The sequence below is a fragment of the Oncorhynchus mykiss genome, chromosome 20 (genome assembly GCF_013265735.2).
Source record: "Oncorhynchus mykiss isolate Arlee chromosome 20, USDA_OmykA_1.1, whole genome shotgun sequence".
NCBI classification, from domain to species: Eukaryota; Metazoa; Chordata; class Actinopteri; order Salmoniformes; family Salmonidae; genus Oncorhynchus; species Oncorhynchus mykiss.
In genome coordinates, this window is record NC_048584.1 from 29,096,281 (window position 1) to 29,122,085 (window position 25,805).

General features: G+C 42.3%; 1 protein-coding gene across 5 annotated transcripts in view; it reads right to left on the bottom strand.

Moving 5' to 3' along the window:
* Nucleotides 1-25,805, bottom strand: part of srbd1 (S1 RNA binding domain 1) — a 97,494-nt gene that overhangs the window by 70,082 nt on the left and 1,607 nt on the right. Inside the window, exons 1-14 of one of the 5 annotated variants that reach the window (XM_036956128.1) lie at nt 21,857-21,994; nt 19,121-19,188; nt 18,554-18,977; nt 17,998-18,255; nt 17,582-17,748; nt 16,592-16,709; nt 16,043-16,181; nt 15,253-15,349; nt 14,133-14,289; nt 8,005-8,108; nt 6,280-6,387; nt 6,030-6,187; nt 4,442-4,532; nt 4,116-4,223 (exon numbers count right to left, since the gene is read on the bottom strand). In XM_036956128.1, the coding sequence (XP_036812023.1) occupies nt 4,116-4,223; nt 4,442-4,532; nt 6,030-6,187; nt 6,280-6,387; nt 8,005-8,108; nt 14,133-14,289; nt 15,253-15,349; nt 16,043-16,181; nt 16,592-16,709; nt 17,582-17,748; nt 17,998-18,255; nt 18,554-18,977; nt 19,121-19,188 (1,997 nt within the window). In that variant the 5' untranslated portion in view covers nt 21,857-21,994. Of the gene's footprint in view, nt 1-4,115; nt 4,224-4,441; nt 4,533-6,029; nt 6,188-6,279; nt 6,388-8,004; nt 8,109-14,132; nt 14,290-15,252; nt 15,350-16,042; nt 16,182-16,591; nt 16,710-17,581; nt 17,749-17,997; nt 18,256-18,553; nt 18,981-19,120; nt 19,189-20,854; nt 20,874-21,856; nt 21,995-25,805 lie in introns of those variants that run through there. The other 4 variants (XM_036956124.1, XM_036956127.1, XM_036956125.1 and 1 more) reach the window with 4 other exon arrangements.

Here is a 25,805-nt window from a genome sequence, read left to right on the forward strand (position 1 = left end):
TAATATTGTATAATACAATCAAAATAAGTATACAATACTCATCCATGATGTTATTCACTATAATGCTTGTTCAACTCAATCATCTCCAAGACATTTGGTTACAAGAAATCTGGGATTTGCAGACTCTAGCTTTTTTGGAGTAAGAATATGTAATATCTAGTTGCAAGCTTATGTACAAGACACATATGTTTTTTCCATTCAGAGCAGTTCTGAGGAAATTCACTTAGCGAGAGGCTCCGGTCGAGCCTTTCTTCACAGCGAAATACGAAGAATAATTGCATAGATTCGCCCAAAATAAAAATCACTATAAGGAGAGAACTGTTTCCAGTTGCTAAAACAGTCTGAGGGGAAAGCGAGGAACAGAGCAGCTCTCGCCACAGTGTTACGGATGGGCCACATTTATCATGAGGAGATTAAATAAACTGTGTGGAAGTCTGGCCTTGGTTGGAGTGCCGAGAGGCCTTTGATTTAAGGCTCTGCGTTCTAATTGTTCACCCACAGGATTCACAGAGGCGTAGAGAGTGTCTCGCCACGTCAGTGAGGAGATTCACTGAGCCACGCTGCCTGACAGTCAACTCCCCACCAAAATGAACTTTGTGGTTGGCATGACTGTTGTTGGTCAGGTGCGGTCAAAGCGAGCAGCTCAGCATCATGGTCTTCTGATGTGTCGACCGCCAATCTGGCTCATCATCATCATCAAGAGGATTTGGCGGTTGCCCGGGTCAACCAGGGGTCGATCAGCAGGACCAAAATCCTCGTGGGAGGTGGAGTCACCAGTGCTAAAATGGTAATTCCTCATCACTAATGATCCTTCCCTTGACTTCAAATTACAATACCATAAAAAGGACTTAGGGAAAACCACAGCCCTCCTCAAGGAATGGAACTCTGGAAATCCAGGAGGCTGGAACTATTTTAAGCATTTTGGGGGGAATAGATTTGATCAAGCTGTTAAGAGCGAAATCCTGGGAAATATCTGGAGAGAAACTAAGTGTCTCTGCCTCACTCCAACAGGAACATGTCTCTGCCTCACTCCAACAGGGACATGTCTCTGCCTCACTCCAACAGGGACATGTCTCTGCCTCACTCCAACAGGGACGTGATGCTTTCACACATCTAAGACTGTGGAGGGTTTCAGAAACACTGTCTGGACCCACTCTGGTCAGGGTCAGACTACAGTCACCTTGTAGTACCAACAGAACCCTCAACCCTGTCTGCTCCAACATGGGACAGAGCCTAAACTAACTACTCAATGATTGACTTTAAGTGGGCTTGGAGAGAGACATGGCTGACAGTGGGGCTAGATGTGTGCTTAATAGAAATACCCTCATTCTTTGGAGAGGAGAGAGTATTAGAGAGACCAGAGTGAAGCTGTGAAGCCGGGTCGTCTGATAAAAAGTAGAAACCCACAGACAGAGCACAGCCTAGTCTAGAGGGAGAGGCTAATACAGGACAGCCATTCAACACCACATAAAAGGGAAGTTAGACATTCCTACATGTCACAAGTTACAACTAAGCCATTTTAGAACAAAATACAGCTATTATCTGGAGGTGGATCTCTTGCTACGATGATGTGTTCCAGTTTTCCAGCTTTGAAAAGAACTGTCCCAGTAGAACCAAGTTAAAGCAAACTTAATAAACAACCAGAGATTTCAGCTTTGACCATTAGTTGGGAATAACAAAACACTGGCTTTCATGGGAGTCACGTGAGCCCTTAGGGGCTGAATATGTGTAGGAGAGTCTATGTAAACCTTATTCTGGGCTGGTGAGTGAAATGGATCCACTTGTCTCACAGCTGCTGTAGAGGTCCATTTACACACAATAGAATTCGAGCCTAAAAGTGCAGAGGCAGACACCGTTTCTGGGCCTGGCAGCAGCTAGCGACGAAGAACACAATACCCAAAGCGCCACCACCACCTCCCCCGCCATACACAGCCACATCTGACTGGTTCTGGGCTGCAATCCAGTCCTGACCCAAAGTCAACAAACAAACGTCGGCGCAAGAGAGACGATCAGAACTCTAGTGGTTATTTGGGTTGGACGGGATAGTGCTGCATTGTGCTGCGCTGGTTACAGCGCTGGATGGACTGCCAGAGATATTTGCTCTTAATTAGAGCCATTCAAACAAAGTCCAGATGACATTTAAAACCTACAAGAATGACCCATTCCAGGCCTGGCCCATATCCTTTAGCCTAGCCACTCCCCCGCCCTATTTCCCCATGCTAACGCTATTTTGTTACCTTTGTTCATTTTATTGATCAGTGAAGCTCCCTACATTTAACATTTTAATTGTCTTTTCAATGCTGAGAGGAACCCGTAGGCACCTCCTCTTAGTGACACTGACTCAGTTCCCTAGGTAGCCTACATACAGTAGGAGTCTACACTTAGGACTTTACCTGGGGACACACAGTAGGAGTCTACACTTAGGACTTTACCTGGGGACATACAGTAGGAGTCTACACTTAGGACTTTACCTGGGGACATACAGTAGGAGTCTACACTTAGGACTTTATCTGGGGACATACAGTAGGAGTCTACACTTAGGACTTTACCTGGGGACATACAGTAGGAGTCTACACTTAGGACTTTATCTGGGGACATACAGTAGGAGTTTACACTTAGGACTTTATCTGGGGACATACAGTAGGAGTCTACACTTAGGACTTTACCTGGGGACATACAGTAGGAGTCTACACTTAGGACTTTATCTGGGGACATACAGTAGGAGTCTACACTTAGGACTTTATCTGGGGACATACAGTAGGAGTCTACACTTAGGACTTTATCTGGGGACATACAGTAGGAGTCTACACTTAGGACTTTACCTGGGGACACACAGTAGGAGTCTACACTTAGGACTTTACCTGGGGACATACAGTAGGAGTCTACACTTAGGACTTTACCTGGGGACACACAGTAGGAGTCTACACTTAGGACTTTACCTGGGGACATACAGTAGGAGTCTACACTTAGGACTTTACCTGGGGACATACAGTAGGAGTCTACACTTAGGACTTTACCTGGGGACATACAGTAGGAGTCTACACTTAGGACTTTACCTGGGGACATACAGTAGGAGTCTACACTTAGGACTTTACCTGGGGACATACAGTAGGAGTCTACACTTAGGACTTTACCTGGGGACATACAGTAGGAGTCTACACTTAGGACTTTACCTGGGGATATACAGTAGGAGTCTACACTTAGGACTTTACCTGGGGACATACAGTAGGAGTCTACACTTAGGACTTTACCTGGGGATATACAGTAGGAGTCTACACTTAGGACTTTACCTGGGGACATACAGTAGGAGTCTACACTTAGGACTTTACCTGGGGATATACAGTAGGAGTCTACACTTAGGACTTTACCTGGGGACATACAGTAGGAGTCTACACTTAGGACTTTACCTGGGGACATACAGTAGGAGTCTACACTTAGGACTTTACCTGGGGACACACAGTAGGAGTCTACACTTAGGACTTTACCTGGGGATATACAGTAGGAGTCTACACTTAGGACTTTACCTGGGGATATACAGTAGGAGTCTACACTTAGGACTTTACCTGGGGACATACAGTAGGAGTCTACACTTAGGACTTTACCTGGGGATATACAGTAGGAGTCTACACTTAGGACTTTACCTGGGGACATACAGTAGGAGTCTACACTTAGGACTTTACCTGGGGACATACAGTAGGAGTCTACACTTAGGACTTTACCTGGGGACACACAGTAGGAGTCTACACTTAGGACTTTACCTGGGGACATACAGTAGGAGTCTACACTTAGGACTTTACCTGGGGACATACAGTAGGAGTCTACACTTAGGACTTTACCTGGGGACACACAGTAGGAGTCTACACTTAGGACTTTACCTGGGGACATACAGTAGGAGTCTACACTTAGGACTTTACCTGGGGACACACAGTAGGAGTCTACACTTAGGACTTTACCTGGGGACATACAGTAGGAGTCTACACTTAGGACTTTACCCGGGGATATACAGTAGGAGTCTACACTTAGGACTTTACCTGGGGACATACAGTAGGAGTCTACACTTAGGACTTTACCTGGGGACACACAGTAGGAGTCCACAGTAACGACTCTGGTCTTACCAGTATGACACGTCCAGAGGCTGGAAGAAGCGTCGGCTGATGAGGTCAGCAAAGAAGGCCTCAGTCTCTCGACAGGCTGTGCCGTTGCCGATAACCACCGTGTTACAGCTGTGTGTATGAAAGAGTTGACGGAGAGTGTGAAAAAGAAACCAGAAAACATTGTGTTCTATCAACAAAAAAAGGGATTCATTTATCTATTTCTGTGAATATTCAAATACTCTTAAAAACCTCTTGATTTCACTTTGATAAGTAGCGTTCTTTATCTTAGTGATATACACTACACAATGTGCCACAGTTGATTTAAACTAACACACCAGATGCAGTACCTGTATCTGATCATCAGATGGCGCAGTTTGTCTGCCTCTCTGTTCCCTTGTGAACCATGGAGGTACACCACATCTGTGAATAATATCTGACCTGGGACAGAAAGGAGGGGTGAGTATGTAAGATGGACAAATGCTTCTGTATCACCAAGACTGAGGAATAAAGACGACGCTCCTACTAGCTTTATCACAGGATCTGACCCAGGAAGAGAGACAAAAAGAGCAAGTGAAGATGATTCTTTAACAAGGGAAAGACTCAAGGTTAGAAACCTCTTTTGCGAGGGGGACCTGGAAAATGGAATGATGAACTAATACCATTTCCATAAAAGTATGCTGACCCAGACCTTACTTTGTTGGCTTGGATAATTTCCTTTCAGCACTGTTCAAGCAACTATGCTTGCTTCGGCTAAACTAAGCTAAGCTCAGCAGTGTGAAAAGGCCATTTTGAGTATACTCCTCCTGTTGCACTTCTCCCCCAGATCTGTCCATTCCTGTGCCTCTAAGGTCGGACGGACAGACACAGCTGGGTCGTTCCACGAAAAGAGAGCCTTTTGTGTCCATTTGATATTTTAAGTAGAAATTGTGCACCAATATTGAATTTTAAAAGCCTGTTTTATTAAATGAAGTGTCCTTTAATATAGACTACATGGAGAAGTCAATAGATTTTATATATGAATAAAGGCTTGCTATAGTGCCAACATTCAGCATTTTGACATGTCCCTCCGTCAACTCGGTCACTTCTAGGAAGATTTCAAACCACTTAATCTGTCTCCAGGTTTCACCATCATTGTGAAGTCCTAGTTATCTTGTTGCTTTGACAGTCATTTCTGAAGATAATTCTTTATTTCATGTCATTAGTGATTCATTTACGTATGCCCCTCATTTTAAAATCAACCCTGTTATGTGAACTGTACTCTCGTTTTAATATAATGAAACAATTCATTTTATATATATATTTTTTTTTCCCAAAGAAACATTGAACATCTAATACACTTCTCAAAAGGCACCGAATTGGTGGAACGACTCAACTGCTGCCGTCTCCTGTCAGGCTGATGGGACACCACTGATCCTATTGGAAGGCTCCGATGAGAGGTCATGTGACCACGCACCCCCAGACCTGTCATGGTCAAGCTGAGTGTGTGTGTATGTGTCGATGCGTGTCTGTTTGCGTGTGTTTGCTGCAGGGTAGATGCCATAACACAGGAATGCCAGCTGACAAACCCCCGCCGGGTTGGCAGCCTGAACTGTGGCCAGGCCATCAGCTGCCCAGGAGGAGGGCCCAAACGTGGCCCTGCATGGGGCCCCGCCCACAGAGGCCCGGTGGGAGGAATGTCCATCAGCTCTGTGGGGTGGAGAGGAGAGGGCCCTTGCTCCTCCAGTAGTACAGACTAGTAGACTACACAACAGTATAGACCAGACATGTGTGACTGGTCTTTGCAGATATGCTAGGATGTTTATTTTCACATAGAACGAACTACTGGGACAACACATTTTCTCTGATCTAGAAGCAGTCTTTTGACTGAAACACCAATCTTCCCCCTATACCCAGAAACTCAGAATGGAAGAGGGGCATGTTAGTATGGGTTCTTACTGGTAGGGGAGAGGATGGCCAGTTTACAGCCGTGTCTGAACCCTGGGTCCACGCCCATGATGACACGGCCTCTCACAGGACACACCAACAGACGCTGGCGCAAGTTGCGCACAAACATGGCTATGGACTCCTTCTCCGCACTAACCGTCAGCTTCGTCCTGACAGACAGAGAGAGACAGGGGGTATTTAAAATACAGTACAGTAAAGTCAAATTCATTCGTGGAACACACACACAGAGTTCAGTACATACCTGTAGCTTCTGCTGAGCAGGGGAAATAAGAGTCTTTTGTACGAGTCCTCCACTGCGTCTCGTAAGATCTTCATCAGCTCCTCTCTAGTGTAACCATTGGGTTTCCATCTACAGAGGAAACCAAAAATTGGTTTCTGACAATATATATATATATATGGATGCACGGTATCCCTTTTGGTGTGAATCTGCTGTTTTACAGTTATTCTGTCAATCTTGTTTTCACTGTTTTGACCTTTCTCTTGATCAGGAAAGGATTGGTTACATGTGTGGCTTCAGTAAAATACAGGTCCTCTCACATTCCTTGCCCTCATAGGTTACAGTACAGCTCCATGACTAAATCAAGTTTTGGTTTGACATTTCTACACCACCATCACTTAAAACGGGATATTTTTCACTATTATTTATGAATCGGATGCCTGGATAATTTCAAGAAACTAACAAGTTAAGCAGATATTAAAATAGAATGAAAGAAACATTTTACAAGAAAAGGATTTAACAAAATACTTTTTTTTTTTAATGTTGGGGGAAAATTAATATCTCTTCACAAACCATTTTAAAATCACAAAAAAACACTAATGTATTCAATTGATACACTTTCCATGATAAGCAAGTACACCTTTAGTAGGAATTTGTCACATTGCTGGGTAGATATGCATTTATGTAAGATATAATATATGATTTATAATACAATGTTATTCTCAAACAATTAATTCAAGAAATACAGAAATTAAATATGCTAAAAAAAATATATGCATATATCTTACCTTTTACCAGATTGAAAACAAATTCATTCATGAGAGAGAGAAAAAACTTGGTCTATATCTCACTCAAATTTCATTTTCTAAAACAACAAAATGTGTCAATTTGTGTTTTCTTGTATATCAACAAATTAGAATACAAAAACTCCTTTTCAGGGTCAATATTGTTGTACAGTGCAATATGATGCATTTAAAAGCATGATCATGAGATCTTTAAAATAATATTTTGAGAGCTCTACAGCATACAGTACATGTCGAAATTATATATATATATATATATATATATATATATATATATATATACATATATATATATACATACATACATACACATATATACATATATATACATACATACACATATATACACATATATACATACATACATTCTCCATTTGGGAATCTATTTGAACTATTTTGAAACAAGAGACTGGAAAACTATTTTCACCAACACCATAAAAAGCCACTGAGCTGTGAATGTAGAGAGGCATTTTCACATTGATGACTCTATGATCTTTATTGCATTGAATCCAACTTGTGAGTGAGGGTTCATTTCCACAAAAACATTGTCAATTATTATTGCTAAGCCATGTTATGCATAGTATTTTATCTACACAAAGAGAAAGAAGCTAACTTCAACTTTATCTGTGGCTATATGAGCTTTAAAAGACAAAGCACAGGTATTGAATAACTGCATGGAGCTTTGAGTTACTTTCCGTGTCTGTTATAGGGAACAATGCTCTAGAAGGGGCCACTGTAACCAACGCAGAAACATGAACTGTGTGACTATACATGAACCGGACTCCCACATATGCCCTTCACACCTGGGGGACAGACTGCAAACGGCCACCACTGTTTTGACACCACCGTTACAGGCTGGTACAGGGCACAGACAGAGAGAGGGAGCAGGAAAGTACAGGAGAGAGAAGTTCAAGGGCTCTGTGTGTGGGGGGGGGGGGGGACCGACCTGACGTTGAGACACCATCCACAGAAGTCGCTCTTCACACAGTCAGGGATGTTGACCTTCACTGTCAGAATCTTCAGATTCTCCCCTCGGTTAATGGCCAGGGTCTGCAAGAAAAACATAACCTGTTGAGACAGGCGACACACGGCACAGACCCCCACGCCCCCTACCCCTCACACACACTTTCCAAAAACAGCACAGAAAGCCAACCCACGCCACACTGGCACGGACACACACACACACAGTCTGCTCACACAGTCTACACTATAGAAAACCTCCCTGCGCTCTCCCACTAATTCCTCCATCTAGCTAGAAGGAAAGGTGGCATGCTGTTAAGCAAATAGTTTTAAGTGTCTGACCTTTTCTGAGGAAAACCTTTTGAAGAGAAAGGGAAGAAATGGCCCGTCAATCTGGATTCGATGCGGAAGAGCCAAGTTGACAAATCCCCCCCCCCCCCCCACATCCTACCAGCCTGCCACCAAGCAGTCACCACATCCACCCCCGCCCTCCACATCACATCACAACAGCTAATGGCCAGATCGAGACAGAAATTAATGCTGCAAGAATTATGATGAAAATTATATTTCCTTTTTTGGCATGTTCCCCCCTTGAGCTTTTCTGTTCGCTGGGTGATTTCTCATGCGATATTCATCAAATCTGAAGTTTTGCGTGCGATCGAACAAAGTCGGACAAAACATCCAACAAACTTTCATGTCCTCCCCCACATACTTTATTCCTCCTCACTGAGTGGGGTTTCTCTAAGGGACAACTCAGTGGAGAACGACATAAAGAAAAACAGACAGATGTTCTGTCAGAGAACAGGCATCTATCCCAGTCCTGTCTGTGTTGGTGAATCAGTGTTCTTTAAAGAGGATGACCTGGGTGAGAATGTTGGAGGTGACGGCTGTGACAGCTACCTGAACGCTGGCCCCCCTGCCACGCGTCCTCCATCGCTCTGGGCCTGGCAGGACAGCTAGCTACCTCTATCACCAAACACCATTGAAATCAACACTCCAAGCGCCACAAATGTAGATGGCAAGGGGGCGTAGCATAATACCCAGTAATGTGAAAAATCCCAATCACTCCTTTATGGTTTCCTCTCCATCACACACTCCAAGAAACCCTTTCCACAACTAGGAACAATGCTAAGCCAAACTGATAGCATTTAAGTGTAGAACGCAGCCAGAACTAGACAGAAAAAAAAAAACATTTCCCATGCTATGATGTGAACTACATCACATCTGCCTGAGATTTAATGAGTTTGGCAGATATTAAGAGGTTGTTACCAGACAGTCTGACAAATTCAATCCTTCCAATTTTTCCTACTGCAGGACATGCAAGTTCAGTATTTACATTATGAAGATAAAGAAAAAAGACATTTCCAACATATCATGTTCTTCATAAACAATGAAATCATAATTGGAAAAATATGAGGAATGTCAGCTACATTAATGAATATTATTTTTAAGACTGAGCGATTCAGATTCAATATTTACTTTCTAAATAAGAGTAAGGAATGGTGAATGTGTTGCTTGTTGAACTGGGCGATAGGCAGGGCTCAAAGAAAACAAGACGATGTGGTGAACTTTTAACTCCTTATCTTTTCATTTTCAGAACAAACACACACAACATGGGGGTTGCGATACAGCAATGAGTGTTCTCAAGAAAAAATAAACTTGATCCCATGTTTTATAGGGAAACATTTAGTTTTAAATAAATATCATATTAGTTTTGGGTTGAATAAAGACTTGTTTTCATTATTTGTATAATCGTGTTAGAATCATAAATATTCAATATAATACTGATATTATCGCAGCCAAAAATAATTTAAGCATTGCATATATATAAACACACACACACACACACACACACACACACACACACACACACACACGTATATTAAACATTAAGAACACATTCCTATTATTGAGATGCACCCCCCTTTTCCCCTCAGAACAGCCTCAATTCATCAGGGCATGGACTCTACAAGGTGTCAAAAACGTTCCACAGGGATGCTGGTCCATGTTGACTCCAATGCTTCCTGTGGTTGTGTCGAAATGGCTGAATGTCTTTTGGGTGGTGGACCATTCTTGAAATTGTTGAGCGTGATAAATCCAGCAGCGTTGCACAAACTGGTGTGCCTGGGACCTACTACCGTACCCCGTTCAAAGGCACTTAAATATTTTGTCTGGCCCATTCACCCTCTGAATGGCACACATACACAATCCATGTCTCAAGGCTTAAAAATCCTTCTTTAACCTGACTCCTCCCCTTCATGAAGTGGATTTAACAGGTGACATCAAGAAGGGATCATAGCTTTAACCTGGTTTCACCTGGGTCAGTCTATGTCATGGAAAGAGTAATGCTCATAATGTTTTGTCCACTCAGTGTCTATCTATAAATGTTCCATACAGTAGACTCAACATCTTTCACTTTAAATGTCCTACTGCATATCGCTATGTTACTGTATTGTCTTACCGTGATGGAATAGTCTGTAATGGCCCTAAAACAAATGCCTCATCATCCATTGTTGATTGGCAATAAAGTCTGAATTAAATGGAATCCAAGCTAAAGAATGAAACATACTGTGATTATTCTAAAACGAGAGAATGAAATCACATTATTCCCTTAGCCTATATTTGAACTGTGACTTGACAAAAAATAATTACCACTCAAATAAATGTGTAATCTCATAAAATAACAATGTTTTAACTGAAATGAAATAACGGGGGAAAACATCCAAATTACAAGATCCCTCGGACTAGTCTTGGACAATTTGTTTTAATGCTAAGTTTATTTTTTAAATTGTAGATAATCATTAAACCATAATTTAAAAATGGCAAATGTCCTGTTTCTCTATTGTTATAAAGGAAATGTAGCTCATACACACACACACACACACACACACACACACACACACGCACATCTGGCTGCGCGTAATGCAAATAGCTGCCAGTCCAACTGCAGAGAACAGGCATGTATTTCCCCACCTGTCCATCACAGCCGGTCTATAATTGAGGAAGCAGACAAATCTAGGTCCACTACACTCCAGGCCAACCACAGACAAGAAGATTAGAAACCAGTTGGAGACGCAAAGGGAATTAGAGCTGTGGATAGAAAAACAAATCCCTAATGGCATATTCCAAAGTATAAGCAAGACGTTAATAGCTGTGGAGAGGCACTGTTGATGCACTCTAACTATGGCTAAAATTTAGTTTGTCATTATGATGCCCTGTTGTTAGTATACATTCAACTATGGTGGGAAGATTAACTGTGGTTGTAAGTTGTAAGTAATTATTAGGAAGTAATCAATAATGCTTAATGGACTCACAAACTATACATATAACTAAATGTGTTGTGCAACACAGAAAATGTATATAACATGTTTTCTAAGCATTTAGTAATTGAGGAAATACTTCCTAATAATTACTAAATTCTTAGAAATCATGTTACATGCATTTTCTATGTTGCACGTCACATTTAGTTATATGTATAGTTTGTGAAAGAGCCCAAGTGACAGCAACCATTTCTGTTCTGAACATGGCACACAAAGCCAACGTACAGCCCATCTCTAGGATCAATACTTAAAATGGTGAAATCTACAACTAGACTCGACGGGCTAACCCTGACCATCTGAGAAAAATAGTGCAACTCCAGCTGCATCTTAGTTTAATAGCAACAGTGCAACTGAGCAAGAAGCACTGAACAATGGATTATCACCTATTTCCTTGACTTTTCCAAATGTCTGTCCTAAGAGAGCAGAGGAAGTAGGATCATGTTGCTCTGTGTAGTCAGTGTTGTGGTGCAGGCAAGAACCTGTGATTGACCCTCCCTGGCAGGGAGGGAAGGGACAGCTGGAGGTCCTGGGTGTGAGGCGGCGTGAGGCGGACGCTAAACAATCAATCAGGCCAGCTGGTCACCTGACACCAGCCTTGTCACAACGCATCGGTCACCCCCGGGAACACACCGGTCACAACGCAGGGCCGCAGTACTGCTGACCGTACCCACTTCACCTCTCCACCATCACGCCTGTCAATCACAGGGAGGACCAGGCACACACAGGGTAGACAGTCACACCTACTCTACAATGTGGTGTGTGTACATTAATACATCATTGTGATAGTGTTTCTTTGAGTGTTCAGTCAGGTCTTAAATACCTGTGTAAACCGATGGAATTGATACTGACGGTTAAATGCAGATTTCCCCTTTTACTTATTTTCGTTCCACTGCACCTGCACTCATTAAAAGTAATTATACAGTTTGTTTCTGCACTTCAAGAGAGTTAAAATGTTCGACAAATTGAATCTGATATTGGCTAATACATTCCAAACGGCATACAACTTCACCTGCCAGTTGACAATCTGTAAGAATTGTTGTGTACTGTGTAGTTGGTTATGTGTAGGCTGACAGTAATTCCCCGCAAAAGGACAATGTCTAGAAGTCCAGAGGAAATAGAAACTCAGTGGTCTTTAGAAATATCAACTCCACTGACTCAGATTAGAGAAATCATTGTCTAAATACCTTCACAGTACAGATGAAGAATAGAGTTAGCACAAATATATGTATATATATATATATATATATTGATGATCAATCATACTTTTAGTGCCTATGCTTATAAACTATTTGAAAAAAAGTGATGTTTCAACAGAAATGCATTTTTTCAACCCATTAAAACAACACCATTTAGAATCAACTAATTCTATAACTAAGTGTTCAGTTTAAAGTGTTATCTCCAGGTGCTTCTGTACCCAGCTGCATAAATACATACCACAACTTAACACCCTTAATACACTGCCTGCCTGACTGCGGCTAGCCTAATGTGCTAAATTAAACAGCGAGTACTGTATGTGCGTACACATGCCTCCTGTCACAACACATACAACAACCTTTCCCCTTTAAACATGACGCCAAGAAAAGGTTCATTTTTGCCGGAATCCAACAGCTAGCAGGTCACTGCTGGAGAAATTAACACTCAGTGACAATTCCGCGTCACAAAATTAACAATGTCGCTCGCAGAGTGGGCTGCTCTCGACTAGAACGCACAAGCGCCTGAATGGAAAGGCCAACACCATGACTGCAGCTATGCACCACTCATCCGCAGCTGCCACTCACTCTATCTCTCTCTCTCTCTCTCTCTCTCTCTCTCTCTCTCTCTCTCTCTCTCTCTCTCTCTCTCTCTCTCTCTCTCTCTCTCTCTCTCTCTCTCTCTCTCTCTCTCTCTCTCTCTCTCTCTCTCTCTCTCTCTCTCTCTCTCTCTCTCTCTCTCTCTCTCTCTCTCTCTCTCTCTCTCTCTCTCTCTCTCTCTCTCTCTCTCTCTCTCTCTCTCTCTCTCTCTCTCTCTCTCTCTCTCTCTCTCTCTCTCTCTCTCTCTCTCTCTCTCTCTCTCTCTCTCTCCCTCCTTCCCTCGCTCTCTCCCTTTTGTCTCTCAGGGCAGGGAGCTGCTGTCACGGCGGAGGAACGCCTGTCAATCTCAGGCCCTAATCCAATGGCACATCGGCGGGGGACATGTCACATATGTTAAGAGGAGCAGAGAGGGAATGACTGGGGGGACACAGACCGGGGCGAGAGGAAAGGAGGAGGGCAGGGTGCGCCCGTGACAGACCCACTGTGACATGTGGCCCCGGACCAACTCTGAGTAACCAAGCTGCCACAGGAAAAGGTGGGGGGCAGGTTGAGTGGGACGGGGGCATGGTTAACCTCGCCTGACGTGACTAGCATTCAGAAGTGGCACGCAGGGTGGGGGCCGAGGGAAATACCAAGCACTGCCACAGAGTTAAACTCACAGTGATCTTACAATATTACTCAAAGATCACTCATTTTTACATAAACAGTTTGGGGCTCAGTGGACAAAGAGACGTAAACATGAAATGCTATGTACACATTTCCTACCATAGTCCAAACAGTTGACTATTAGCACATTGAATACTACGTGGTTCTACTAATGTATCATAGGCATCAAGACAGGTGTTCACCAGTGTTAGATACTGAATGTGGTTTAGTGTGTAATGGATGGAAATAATGCATCTTGTCATTGAAGACATTGACCTGAATGCATGATTAGAGCTAGAGTTATAGAAATGAAAAAGCCATTTCCCTGCTACTGGCTGAGGGGTCTGTCTGGGACTCACCTGGTGGTGTTGAATACGCTGCACGCTGCAGGTGAAGTCACAGTACAGGTGGAACTTGTCAATGTCTTTGGGCTTCCCCTGGTGACCCTCTTTCTGCTGCTCCTTCAGGGCTGTCTTAGACACAGACGACTGGAGCATCACCATGCTGTTATCACATCTGAGAGAGAGACAGACAGAGAGACCGAAAGAGAGAGAGACACAGTGAGAGAGAGAGAGAGAGAGAGAGAGACAAAAAGAGAGAGAGAGAGAGACAGAGACAGAGAGAGAGACACAGAGAGAGAGAGAGACACAGAGAGAGAGAGAGACACAGAGAGAGAGAGAGAGAGAGAGAGAGATAGAGAGAGAGAGACAGAGAGAGAGAGAGAGACACAGAGAGAGAGAGAGAGAGAGAGAGACAGAGAGAGAGAGAGACACAGAGAGAGAGAGAGAGACACAGAAAGAGAGAGAGAGACACAGAAAGAGAGACACAGAGAGAGAGACACAGAGAGAGAGAGAGAGAGACACAGAGAGAGACACACAGAGAGAGAGAGAGACAGAGAGAGAGAGAGACACAGAGAGAGAGAGACAGAGAGAGAGAGAGACACAGAGAGAGAGAGAGACACAGAGAGAGAGAGAGACACAGAGAGAGAGAGAGAGACACAGAAAGAGAGACACAGAGAGAGAGACACAGAGAGAGAGAGAGAGACACAGAGAGAGACACACAGAGAGAGACAGAGAGAGAGAGAGACACAGAGAGAGAGAGAGACACAGAGAGAGAGAGAGAGAGACACAGAGAGAGAGAGAGAGACACAGAGAGAGAGAGAGAGAGAGAGAGAGAGAGAGACACACAGAGAGAGACAGAGAGACACACAGAGAGAGACAGAGAGACACACAGAGAGAGACAGAGAGAGACAGAGAGAGAGACACACAGAGAGAGAGAGATAACCGTAACACGTTCAAAAGAAGTTTGAATTATCTATGCACACACACAGATGCCAAGAAGTGTCACATAGTACTTATTACCAGCTAGATCGCAGGTTTAGCTGAAACAATGATTGGAGACGGGGAACAGATGGAGTGGGGAACACAGTTTTGTACATAGTGTGGAAGGCAAAGAGGGAGAGAAGGAGAAAGTTCTTACAGCGATCTTATATGGGTCAGGGACTCTCCGTCTTTAGCAATCATATCAGCCAAAATCTGCTCCACTCCGGTCGACACCTCCTCCACAGTGGACAAACCTGTGGGGCAGACACATGCAGAAATGATGTATATATAACTCACATTAGGATATGAACACAGTAATAAACTAGTTGTAGCACTAACACTATGGTATCAGTGGGACAGCATACTGGGAGATTTGAGCAGTAAAATGGTATTCTACAGAAACTAACATCAATACTTCCCCTGTACAGTATGTAAAAGGTTTGACTGTGTTACTCAAAGCAAACCCGGTGTCCAAAGATCATCATTATGTGCTGAATTCTGAGAGCGCGTGTCCAGTATTATAGGTCTAATGGAAATGTATTTTCATCTGCATATGAAAGCAATGGCATTATACTGAATTACCATACATTCAATTTCACTGGAAGTGCAATCAACCGTATCTTACGGAGGGGGGTTGGGAGAAATGATATCTAGCCAAAGCATCCTCATTGTGGTCCCCTTTCATAGACCTTCGCTGCCCTCTTGTGACCAATTCTTTTTAATCATGGTAACTGATAATGGCAAAGAACTGGAGTTGCTGCAGATTAGCCCAGCTGGCTAATGTGAGGTGTGAGACACAGGGCTAGGGTTGCAAAATTCTTTCCCCAAATTTCCTGGTTTTCCTGAAATCCTGATTGGAAGATTGCTACAATTAGAAGTAGATAAGCAGGAAATCCGGGAATCTTCCATCAGGGAATTCAGTACCATTGGCAGTATAACGTGTGTACCTTCAGTCCCAGGTTTGACCCAGGCTCTCAGGTCCAGAGTGCGAGGACTCTGTAGCAGGGCCTGGGCAGCAGACTCCAGTCCCAGCTGCTTGGCACGACAGGCCTTGCTCAGCTTGCTGCCTTTCTTGTAGGGTGCATACTGCAGGGGTACAAGTACACATCAGAGAGAGGATATTCCATCAGGCAGTGAGTCAGTCATCACATGTTCCAGTTCAGGTCCAGATCACATACATGCACCGTCCAGTTCTGGTCAAGTAGACCTAGAGTTGAAAAACTCCCTGTAATTTACCAAAGTTGGAATTTTCTGAAATGTTGGTAATTAATAGGTCATTTTGATAAACTATGGAAAAATATTAAACATTAACGGTATTCATGAAGTTCATGGGTTATATTTAGGATAATGCTTTACAGCTAAATAAATCAAATATGAAAACTCCAAAAAATCCTTGAAAGTTTCCAGAATTCCAGTAGTTTACTGGTAAATAAAAATAAAAAACTACCGGTAACATTCCATCCCTTTGCAACCCTAAGTAGACTGCTCTCACTCACCACGTGGTCCAGTTCATCAGCGGTCCTGCAGTTCCTCAGAGCCTGTTCCAGCTCAGCAGTCAGGACTCCCTCCTTCTTAAGAGTCTGACTGATAGTCTGCGTCTTCTTCGCCAGTGCACTAGAAAGATCACAGGATCACACAGATGAAAACATGCATGGACACACACACAAATACAGAAACACACACACACACACACACAGAAAAACAGATGAAATACGCAACAACAACAAAAAAGAATCGGCAACTATAATAATACCCAACTTGTCGGAATGGCGCCATCTAACGGAGATGATCTGTTATTGGACTGACTGGTTGTAACAGTTATTTATGCAGACATACAAATATACAGTATGCAGGGTATCATCAGAGGTGGAAAAAGTACCCAACTGCCATACTTGAGTAAAAGTACACTTAATACAAAATGACTCAAATAAAAGTGAGTCACCGAATAAAATAGTACTTCAGTAAAATTCTAAAAGTATTTGGTTTTAAATATACTTGCGTATCAAAAGTAAATGTAATTGCTAAAATATACTTAAGTATCAAACATAAAAGTATACATCTTTTCAAATTCCTTATATAAAGCAAACTAGGCCGCACCATTTTCTTGTTTTTTAAATTTACAGACAGCCAGGGGCATGCTCTGACCATCATTTACAAACAAAGCATGTGTTTAGTGAGTCCACCATATCACAGGCCGTAGGGACGACCGGGGATGTTCTCATGACACCATTTTCCTGTTCTGCTAAGCATTCAAAATGTTCAAAAAGCATTCAACATTATAAATATTAAAGTACAGATACCCCCAAAAACAACTTAGAGTAGTGCTTTCAAGTATTTTTACTTAAGTACTTTACACCACTGGCTACTATGAAATATTTGTTTGATTATCTTAAGTTACTTATGGTGAAGTCAAATAAACAAGTTAAATAGTATTTTCTATTCCAGTCTAATAAACTGGTATAGCACCCCACTAATAAGTTCCTCACTGGATCTCCTCCAGCACCAGCTGCACGTCCCTCACGGCATCTGCGTCCATGTGGTTGATCATCTCTTTCCTGTAGCGCACTATAAAGGGAATGGTGTTCTCCTCTCTGAAGAGCTGGGAAATGTTCAAACACACCCACTGCTCCACTCCTGTCCTCTCAGACAGCAACTGACAACACACAGAGGAGAATGCTGCATCACAGAGGAATCAAAGTACCATGTGAATAATACTACATTAATGAAGAAACATACATTGATTGCAATGGTCAACTATTTTGCAGACAATTTTAGGGTGCCATTCAGTCAGACCAGATATTTACATATTTGGTGGTTTGGCACAACAGTATAGCAACTGTTCAGTTTATTTAGGTTAGAGCTGAAAATGATGGTTTGTTGTTGAATTACTCAAAGGACTTACTTGAATAAGGTCCCAGTTCATGTTCAGGTCTTCTCCAAAGGCTCTTCCTGAGGTGGGCAGTCTGGTGGGCCTGCCCTGAGGGGCACTGCTGGTCTTCTGTCTCTTCAGAGAAGGCTCATCAAACGCAAAGTCCTCCTCCGGCTCTTCCTTCTTCACCCCATAAGGCTGATGGCTGGAGGACGGCCCCTCGGACCACCTGCCCCCTGCTCTGGACATGTTGTCGTTGCAGGATCCATCAGGCACAATGAAGGACAGTCTCTGAAAGACATCCATTGGAGGAGTATATAAACACTTACCTGATATAACAAGCGGTGAAGTCAGTCAGTGAGGTGTCTACCATTATGTACAGCCAAATGTGTAATAATTTCATAGAAATCATGTTGAGCAGTTCGTATTACACTGTACCACTAAGTCCCTATACCACTGTAATAACAAAAATCACTCAACTCCATTAATGCAATTGCAAAGCAAGTAATGTCTAACCAAATGAACACAATATTGTTACTAGCGTAATAAAAGCTCACTAAACAGGTGGGAGAGTTTCCATGACTCTTACCTCCTCCTTGACCCTGCCTGACTGCTGTGACTCCGCTGCGTCACAGATGGAGTTAGTCTGATTGGCTCCTCCAGCCTCTTCCTCTAACAGAGCTTGCTGCTTTTTACCTCCTTTTGTTGCTCTGGGAGCTTTAGGGGGTTTGGGTTCTTTAGGGGGTTTGGGAGGTTTAGGGGGTTTGGGAGCTTTAGGGGGTTTGGGAGCTTTAGGGGCTCTGGGAGCTTTAGGGGCTCTGGGAGCTCGGGGCTTCCTCTCCACTGGTTTGCGTGGGACTTTGGGTTTGGATTCCTTGGGCTCTTTAGGTTTAGCCTGCCTCTTCACCGCTGGTTTCTTCTCGCTTGGCTGAGCTTTCTGCTGCCTCTTGGGGGCCTTGGATTCTGGCTGCCATTCTTCAGTCTCATCTTCACTCGCTGACTGAGTGTGTGGACTACTAAGGGAACAGAGGCTTGTGTTATGGAAAACTGATCAAAAGGGAAACTGTGAATACAGAAGCTTTAGAATACACACAAAACAACAACAATTTTATCAAATGAATTCCATACACGATTCCTGACTTATGTTAAAACTCACAGTTCATCGGAATCTCCATCTGTTGTCTTTTCTGTGTAGACTTTAACTGTGCGAGTTCGCCGTTGCATCTGGTGAGAGATATAATCAACATTTAATTTTTAACCATTACCAAACCCACTCTTACTGTCAAATCAAACAAAGGCGTAATAGCCTAAGCCAACACTATCAATACTGCTGTGTCATATACAGTACCAGTCAAAAGTTGAACCACCTACTCATTCAAGGGTTCTTTATTTTTACTATTATCTACATTGTAGAATAACATTGAAGACATCAAAACTATGAAATAACACATATGGAATCATGTAGCAAGCAAAAAAAGTGTTAATCAAAATATATTTTAGATTTTTCAAAGTAGCCCCCCTTTGCCTTGATGACAGCTTTGCACACTCGTGGCAATCTCTCAACCAGCTTCACCTGGAATTATTTTTCAACAGTCTTGAATGAGTTCTCACATATAATGAGCACTTATTGGCTGTTTTTCCTTCACTCTGCAGTCCAACTCATCCCAAAACATCTCAATTGGGATGAGGTTGGGTGATTGTAGAGCCCAGGTCATCTGATGCAGCACTCCATCACTCTCCTCCTTGGTCAAATAGCCCTTACGCAGCCTTGAGGTGTGATGGGTAATTGTCCTGCTGAAAAACAAATGATAGTCCCACTAAATGCAAGCCAAATGGGGTGGCGTATCGCTGCAGAATGCTGTGGTAGCCATGCTGGTTAAGTGTGCCTTGAATTCTAAATAAATCACAGACAGTGTCACCAGCAAAGCAGTAGTAGTGGTTTCTTTGCAGCAATTTGACCATGAAGGTCTGATTCATGCAGTCTCCTCTGAACAGTCGATGTTGAGATGTGTCTGTTACTTGAACTCTGAGAAGCATTTATTTGGGCTGCAAATTCTGAGGCTGGTAACTCTAATGAACTTATCCTCTGCAGCAGAGGTCACTCTGGGTGTTCCTTTCCTGTGGCGGTCCTCATGAGAGCCAGTTTCATCATAGCGCTTGATGGTTTTTGTGACAGCACTTGAAGAAACGTTAAAAGTTCTTTACATTTCCCGGATTGACTGACCTTCATATCTTAAAGTAACGATGGACTGCCGTTTTTCTTTGCTTATTTGAGCTGTTCTTGCCATAATATGGACTTTGTCTTTTACCAAACAGGCCTATCTTCTGTATACCACCCCTACCTTGTCCCAACATAACTGATTGGCTCAAACGCATTAAGGAAAGACAATCCCCAAACAAACTTTTTCCAAGGCACACCTGTTAATTGAAATGTATTCCAGGTGACTACCTCATGAAGCTGGTTGAGAGAATACCAAGAGTGTGCAAAGCTGTCATCAAGGCAAAGGGTGGCTACATTGAAGAATCTCAAATATATCTTGATTTGTTTAACACTTTTTTTGGTTACTACATGATTCCATGTGTGTTATTTCATAGTTTTGATATCTTCACTATTATTCTACAATGTAGAAAATAGTCAAATAAAGAAAAACCCTTAGATGAGTAGGTGTGTCCACACTTTTGACTGGGACTGTACGTAGGCTAATACATATTTAACCAGATTTTCTAAATAGCCTCTACTGCTGCCCTTGGCCTACAATAACCTCGGTAAAAAGGACTTGCAAAAGCCTACTGCTAGTCCTAGGCCTACTGAGATGGCTGTATTTAATAAGTACCCACACACTCTCCCCATCAGCCCTTACAGGACACTGGTAGAGGCAGGTAGAAATACCTTGACCACTCAAAACCACGCACACGTCCGCGCCTCATAGTAAGTTATAGCCCGAGAAACGGAAACAAACAAGAACAAATACACAGTAAGCACTCGAAAACAAAATACATGTACAAACTGTAGATACATCATAAACTTGAGTTACACAGATAACTGGGGAACTTGGTAGCAATATGGGGAGCAATGATCAGCATGTATACTATACAACATAACACCACATACTAGGACTACTTATTTTCAGGAGAGCATCAGGTGTGTGTGTATTGATTACGGAAACCAATTACCGTTTAAGTATCAAACTGCAAACGGAACGAAACGGGGAGGGACCTACCTGATTTTGTCCAATATAAACTCTCGTTTTACTTTTGGAGTGAATGGTTTCTTTTCCAAAACGTTTTGCAACAGAATCGGCGTAAAGATTACACCCCAGTCCGAAGAGGGTAGTTCCAAGCTAACGTTAGTACCCCATACGGGATACTTGAGATGTCCATAACCCCCCCCCCCCCCCCCCCCCCCCCCCCATGCACTAACCTTAAACCTTGCCTAACCATTTTTTACTTCAATGAGGGTTAGGGACGTACTAAGGATCTCTGATAGCACGACCATTAAGATGGAAATGGAACGCTCTGTCTCTCTCGTGGAAAAGGTTCGTCATGTCTCTAGTGTAATAGCTATGATTATAACAGTATTGGTTGCAGAGGCCTGCAGTTAAATAACTAGTAGTTGAACACGTTGCCCTTCGCTGCAAAATAATTCTGGCCCAACCTCTGCTACGGCCGGGTAGCTTCGTCCCGCAACTATCCATTTAAATTACAATTTGTATTAATTTAAGCTAACGGCCGGGTAGCATCATTCATTCAAATCTGGCGCGAGTGTCACCAGAGTGATTTGTCTCCCGCGGCGTAGGCCTATAGCTACATTATGAAAACATTGGTTAGTGTTGCATTGACGATTAAAATATGTTTAGCAGTTTTTTAAACAACAGTACAACAAGCTACTCACGTTGATAGTGTTTTTCAATTGGAAGAGCTTCTAAGCAATACAGCCATGTTGCAAAACATCTGGCAAACGATTCTCTTGCTACTTCCGCCAACACGTGACGTGATAGGGCTCATCCAATCATAGTTTAGGATCACTTCCGTCAATCTATTTGTACAGAGGGACACTAAGTCATATCAACTCTTTACAATATACTACTTATAAAACGTTGTATTATAGTAACTAACATTGTACTTCAGTGTATTAGTACTCACAACGAGAAAAACACCCTATGATGAAAATGGTGTAGTCTATTCTGAATCACATTTAAAGGAATGCAATAATAGGCAATTATTCCAAAGAATATTACTTTGAGCTACACTAAAATGCAGAATGCAAAATATCTCATGAGAAAAGGCAACATTTTTAGGCACCTATTTAAGCGTATTTCGAAAAATCCTTACTATATTGACCCTATTGCCTTTATTTGCAACAGGCTACATCTGGATTAAGTGTTTGATGTATAGTTCTTCAATGGGAGAGTGGAGTAAATTGAGCCAAAAGGTTAGTTGAGCAACCCCTTGTTTCTAGGAAACCATACGAAAATTAATAATGTGACCAAATATTTAGGAAGAGATCATAATTTCATGGAGAAAGAACCACATGGAAAAAGTGGCATGCAAGTTAGGTCCAAAAAACATATTTTCATGAAGTCAAATTAATTGATTGTGTTATATGCTTCATGATGTTTGTATCTTAACTAAAGTAGATGTTTTAATACATCAGTTGTGGTCTCTATAAGCTACAATATGGAGGTCCTAACCCGAGCATGAAAGTGTATCCTTGTATGAATGAATGGCATATACATACAGTGGGGCAAAAAAGTATTTAGTCAGCCACCAATTGTGCAAGTTCTCCCACTTAAAAAGATGAGAAACCTGTAATTTTCATCATAGTTACACTTCAACTATGACAGACAAAATGAGGGGGAAAAAATCCAGAAAATCACATTGTAGGATTTTTTATGAATTTATTTGCAAATTATGGTGGAAAATAAGTATTTGGTCACCTACAAACAAGCAAGATTTCTGGCTCTCACAGACCTGTAACTTCTTCTTTTAGAGGCTCCTCTGTCCTCCACTCGTTACCTGTATTAATGGCACCTGTTTGAACTTGTTATCCGTATAAAAGACACCTGTCCACAACCTCAAAACAGTCACTCCAAACTCCACTATGGCCAAGACCAAAGAGCTGTCAAAGGATACAAGAAACAAAATTGTAGACCTACACCAGGCTGGGAAGACTGAATCTGCAATAGGTAAGCAGCTTGGTTTGAAGAAATCAACTGTGGGAGCAATTATTAGGAAATGGAAGACATACAAGACCACTGATAATCTCCCTCGATCTGGGGCTCCACGCAAGATCTCACCCCCGTGGGGTCAAAATGATCACAAGAACAGTGAGCAAAAATCCCAGAACCACACGGGGGGACCTAGTGAATGACCTGCAGAGAGCTAGTACCAAAGTAACAAAGCCTACCATCAGTAACACATACGCCGCCAGGGACTCAAGTCCTGCAGTGCCAGACGTGTCCCCCTGCTTAAGCCAGTACATGTCCAGGCCCGTCTGAAGTTTGCTAGAGAGCATTTGGATGATCCAGAAGAAGATTGGGAGAATGTCATATGTCATATGGTCAGATGAAACCAAAATATAACTTTTTGGTAAAAACTCAACTTGTTGTGTTTGGAGGACAAAGAATTCTGAGTTGCATCCAAAGAACACCATACCTACCGTGAAGCATGGGGGTGGAAACATCATGCTTTGGGGCTGTTTTTCTGCAAAGGGACCAGGACCAGCAACAGTGTGTGAAAAACTTGTGAAGACTTGCAGAAAACGTTTGAGCTCTGTCATTGCCAAAAAAGGGTATATAACAAAGTATTGAGATAAACTTTTGTTATTGACCAAATACTTATTTTCCACCATAATTTGAAAATAAATTCATTAAAAATCCTACAATGTGATTTTCTGGATTTTTTTCCTGATTTTGTCTGTCATAGTTGAAGTGTACCTATGATGAAAATTACAAGCCTCTCATCTTTTTAAGTGGGAGAACTTGCACAATTGGTGGCTGATTAAATAGTTTGTTGCCCCACTGTACATACATACAGTCCCAGTGAAAAATTTAAACACCTCATTCAAGGGTTTTTCTTTATTTTTACTATTTTCTACATTGTAGAATAATAGTGAAGACATCACAACTATGAAATAACACATATGGAATCATGTAGTAACCCAAAAAAGTGTTAAACAAATCAAAATTGATTTTAGATTCTTCAAAGTAGCCACCCTTTGCTCTGACAGCTTTGCACACTCTTGACCATCTCTCAACCAGCTTCATGAGGTAGTCACCTGGAATGCTTTTCCAACAGTCTTAAAGGAGTTCCCACATATGCTGAGCACTTGTTGGCTGGTACCACATTCATCTGTACAAACAATAGTACGCAAGTATAAACACCATGGGGACCACGCAACCATCATACCGCTCAGGAAGGAGACGCGTTCTGTCTCTTAGAGATTAACGTACTTTGGTGCGAAAAGTGCAAATCAATCCCAGAACAACAGCAAAGGACCTTGTGAAGATGCTGGAGGAAACAGGTACAAAAGTATCTATATCGACAGTAAAGAGTCCTATATCAACAAAACTTGAAAGGCCGCTCAGCAAGGAAGAAGCCACTGCTCCAAAACTTCCATAAAAAAGCCAGACTACGGTTTGCAACTGCACATGGGGACAAAGATTGAACTTTTTGGAGAAATGTCCTCTGGTCTGAGGAAACAAAAATAGAACGGACCATCGTTATGTTTGGAGGAAAAAGGGGGAGGAATGCAAGCCGAAGAACAACATCCCAACCGTGAAGCATAGTGGTGATAGCATCATTTTGTGGTGGTGCTTTGCTGCAGGAGCGACTGGTGCACTTCACAAAATAGATGGCATCATGAGGTAAGACAATTATGTGGATATATTGAAGCAACATCTCAAGACATCAGTCAGGAAGTTAAAGCTTGGTCGGAAATGGGTCTTCCAAATGAACAATGACCCTAAGCATACTTCCAAAGTTGTGGCAAAATGGCTTAAGGAAAACAAAGTCAAGATATTGGAGTGGCCATCACAAAGCCCTGACTTCAATCCTATAGAACATTTGTGGGCAGCACTGAAAAAGCGTGTGCGAGCAAGGAGGCCTACAAACTTGACTCAGTTACACCAGCTCTGTCAGGAGGAATGGGCCAAAATTTACCCAACTTATTTTGGGAAGCTTGTGGAAGGCTACCCGAAACATTTGACCCAAGTTAAACAATTTAAAGGCAATGCTACCAAATACTAATTGAGTGTATGTAAACTTCTGACCCACTGAGAAGGTGATGATAGAAATAAAAGCTTAAATAAATAATTCTCTCTACTAATATTCTGACATTTCACATTCTTAAAATAAAGTGGTGATCCTAACTGACCTAAGACAGGGAATTTTTACAAGGATTAAATGTCAGGAACTGTGAAAAACTGCGTTTAAATGTATTTGGCTAAGGTGTATGTAAACTTCCGACTTCAACTGTATATACACTCCTTCCCTGAAACATTAATTTCTCATTGCCTATTGAAAACTGGGCTTCCTACTTTACTCATAACATGTCCTTTACTTTCGTTGAAAAATATCCCAAAACTTATAGACCTTCAGTGTGACAGGTTAGTACAGTGGTGAACCTATACGTTTTCAGTGTGTGACAGTGGTGAACCTATAGGCCTTCAGTGTGTGACAGGTTAGTACAGTGGTGAACCTATAGGTCTTCAGTGTGTGACAGGTTAGCATAGTGGTGAACCTATAGGTCTTCAGTGTGACAGGTTAGTACAGTGGTGAACCTATAGGTCTTCAGTGTGTGACAGTGGTGAACCTATAGGTCTTCAGTGTGTGACAGGTTA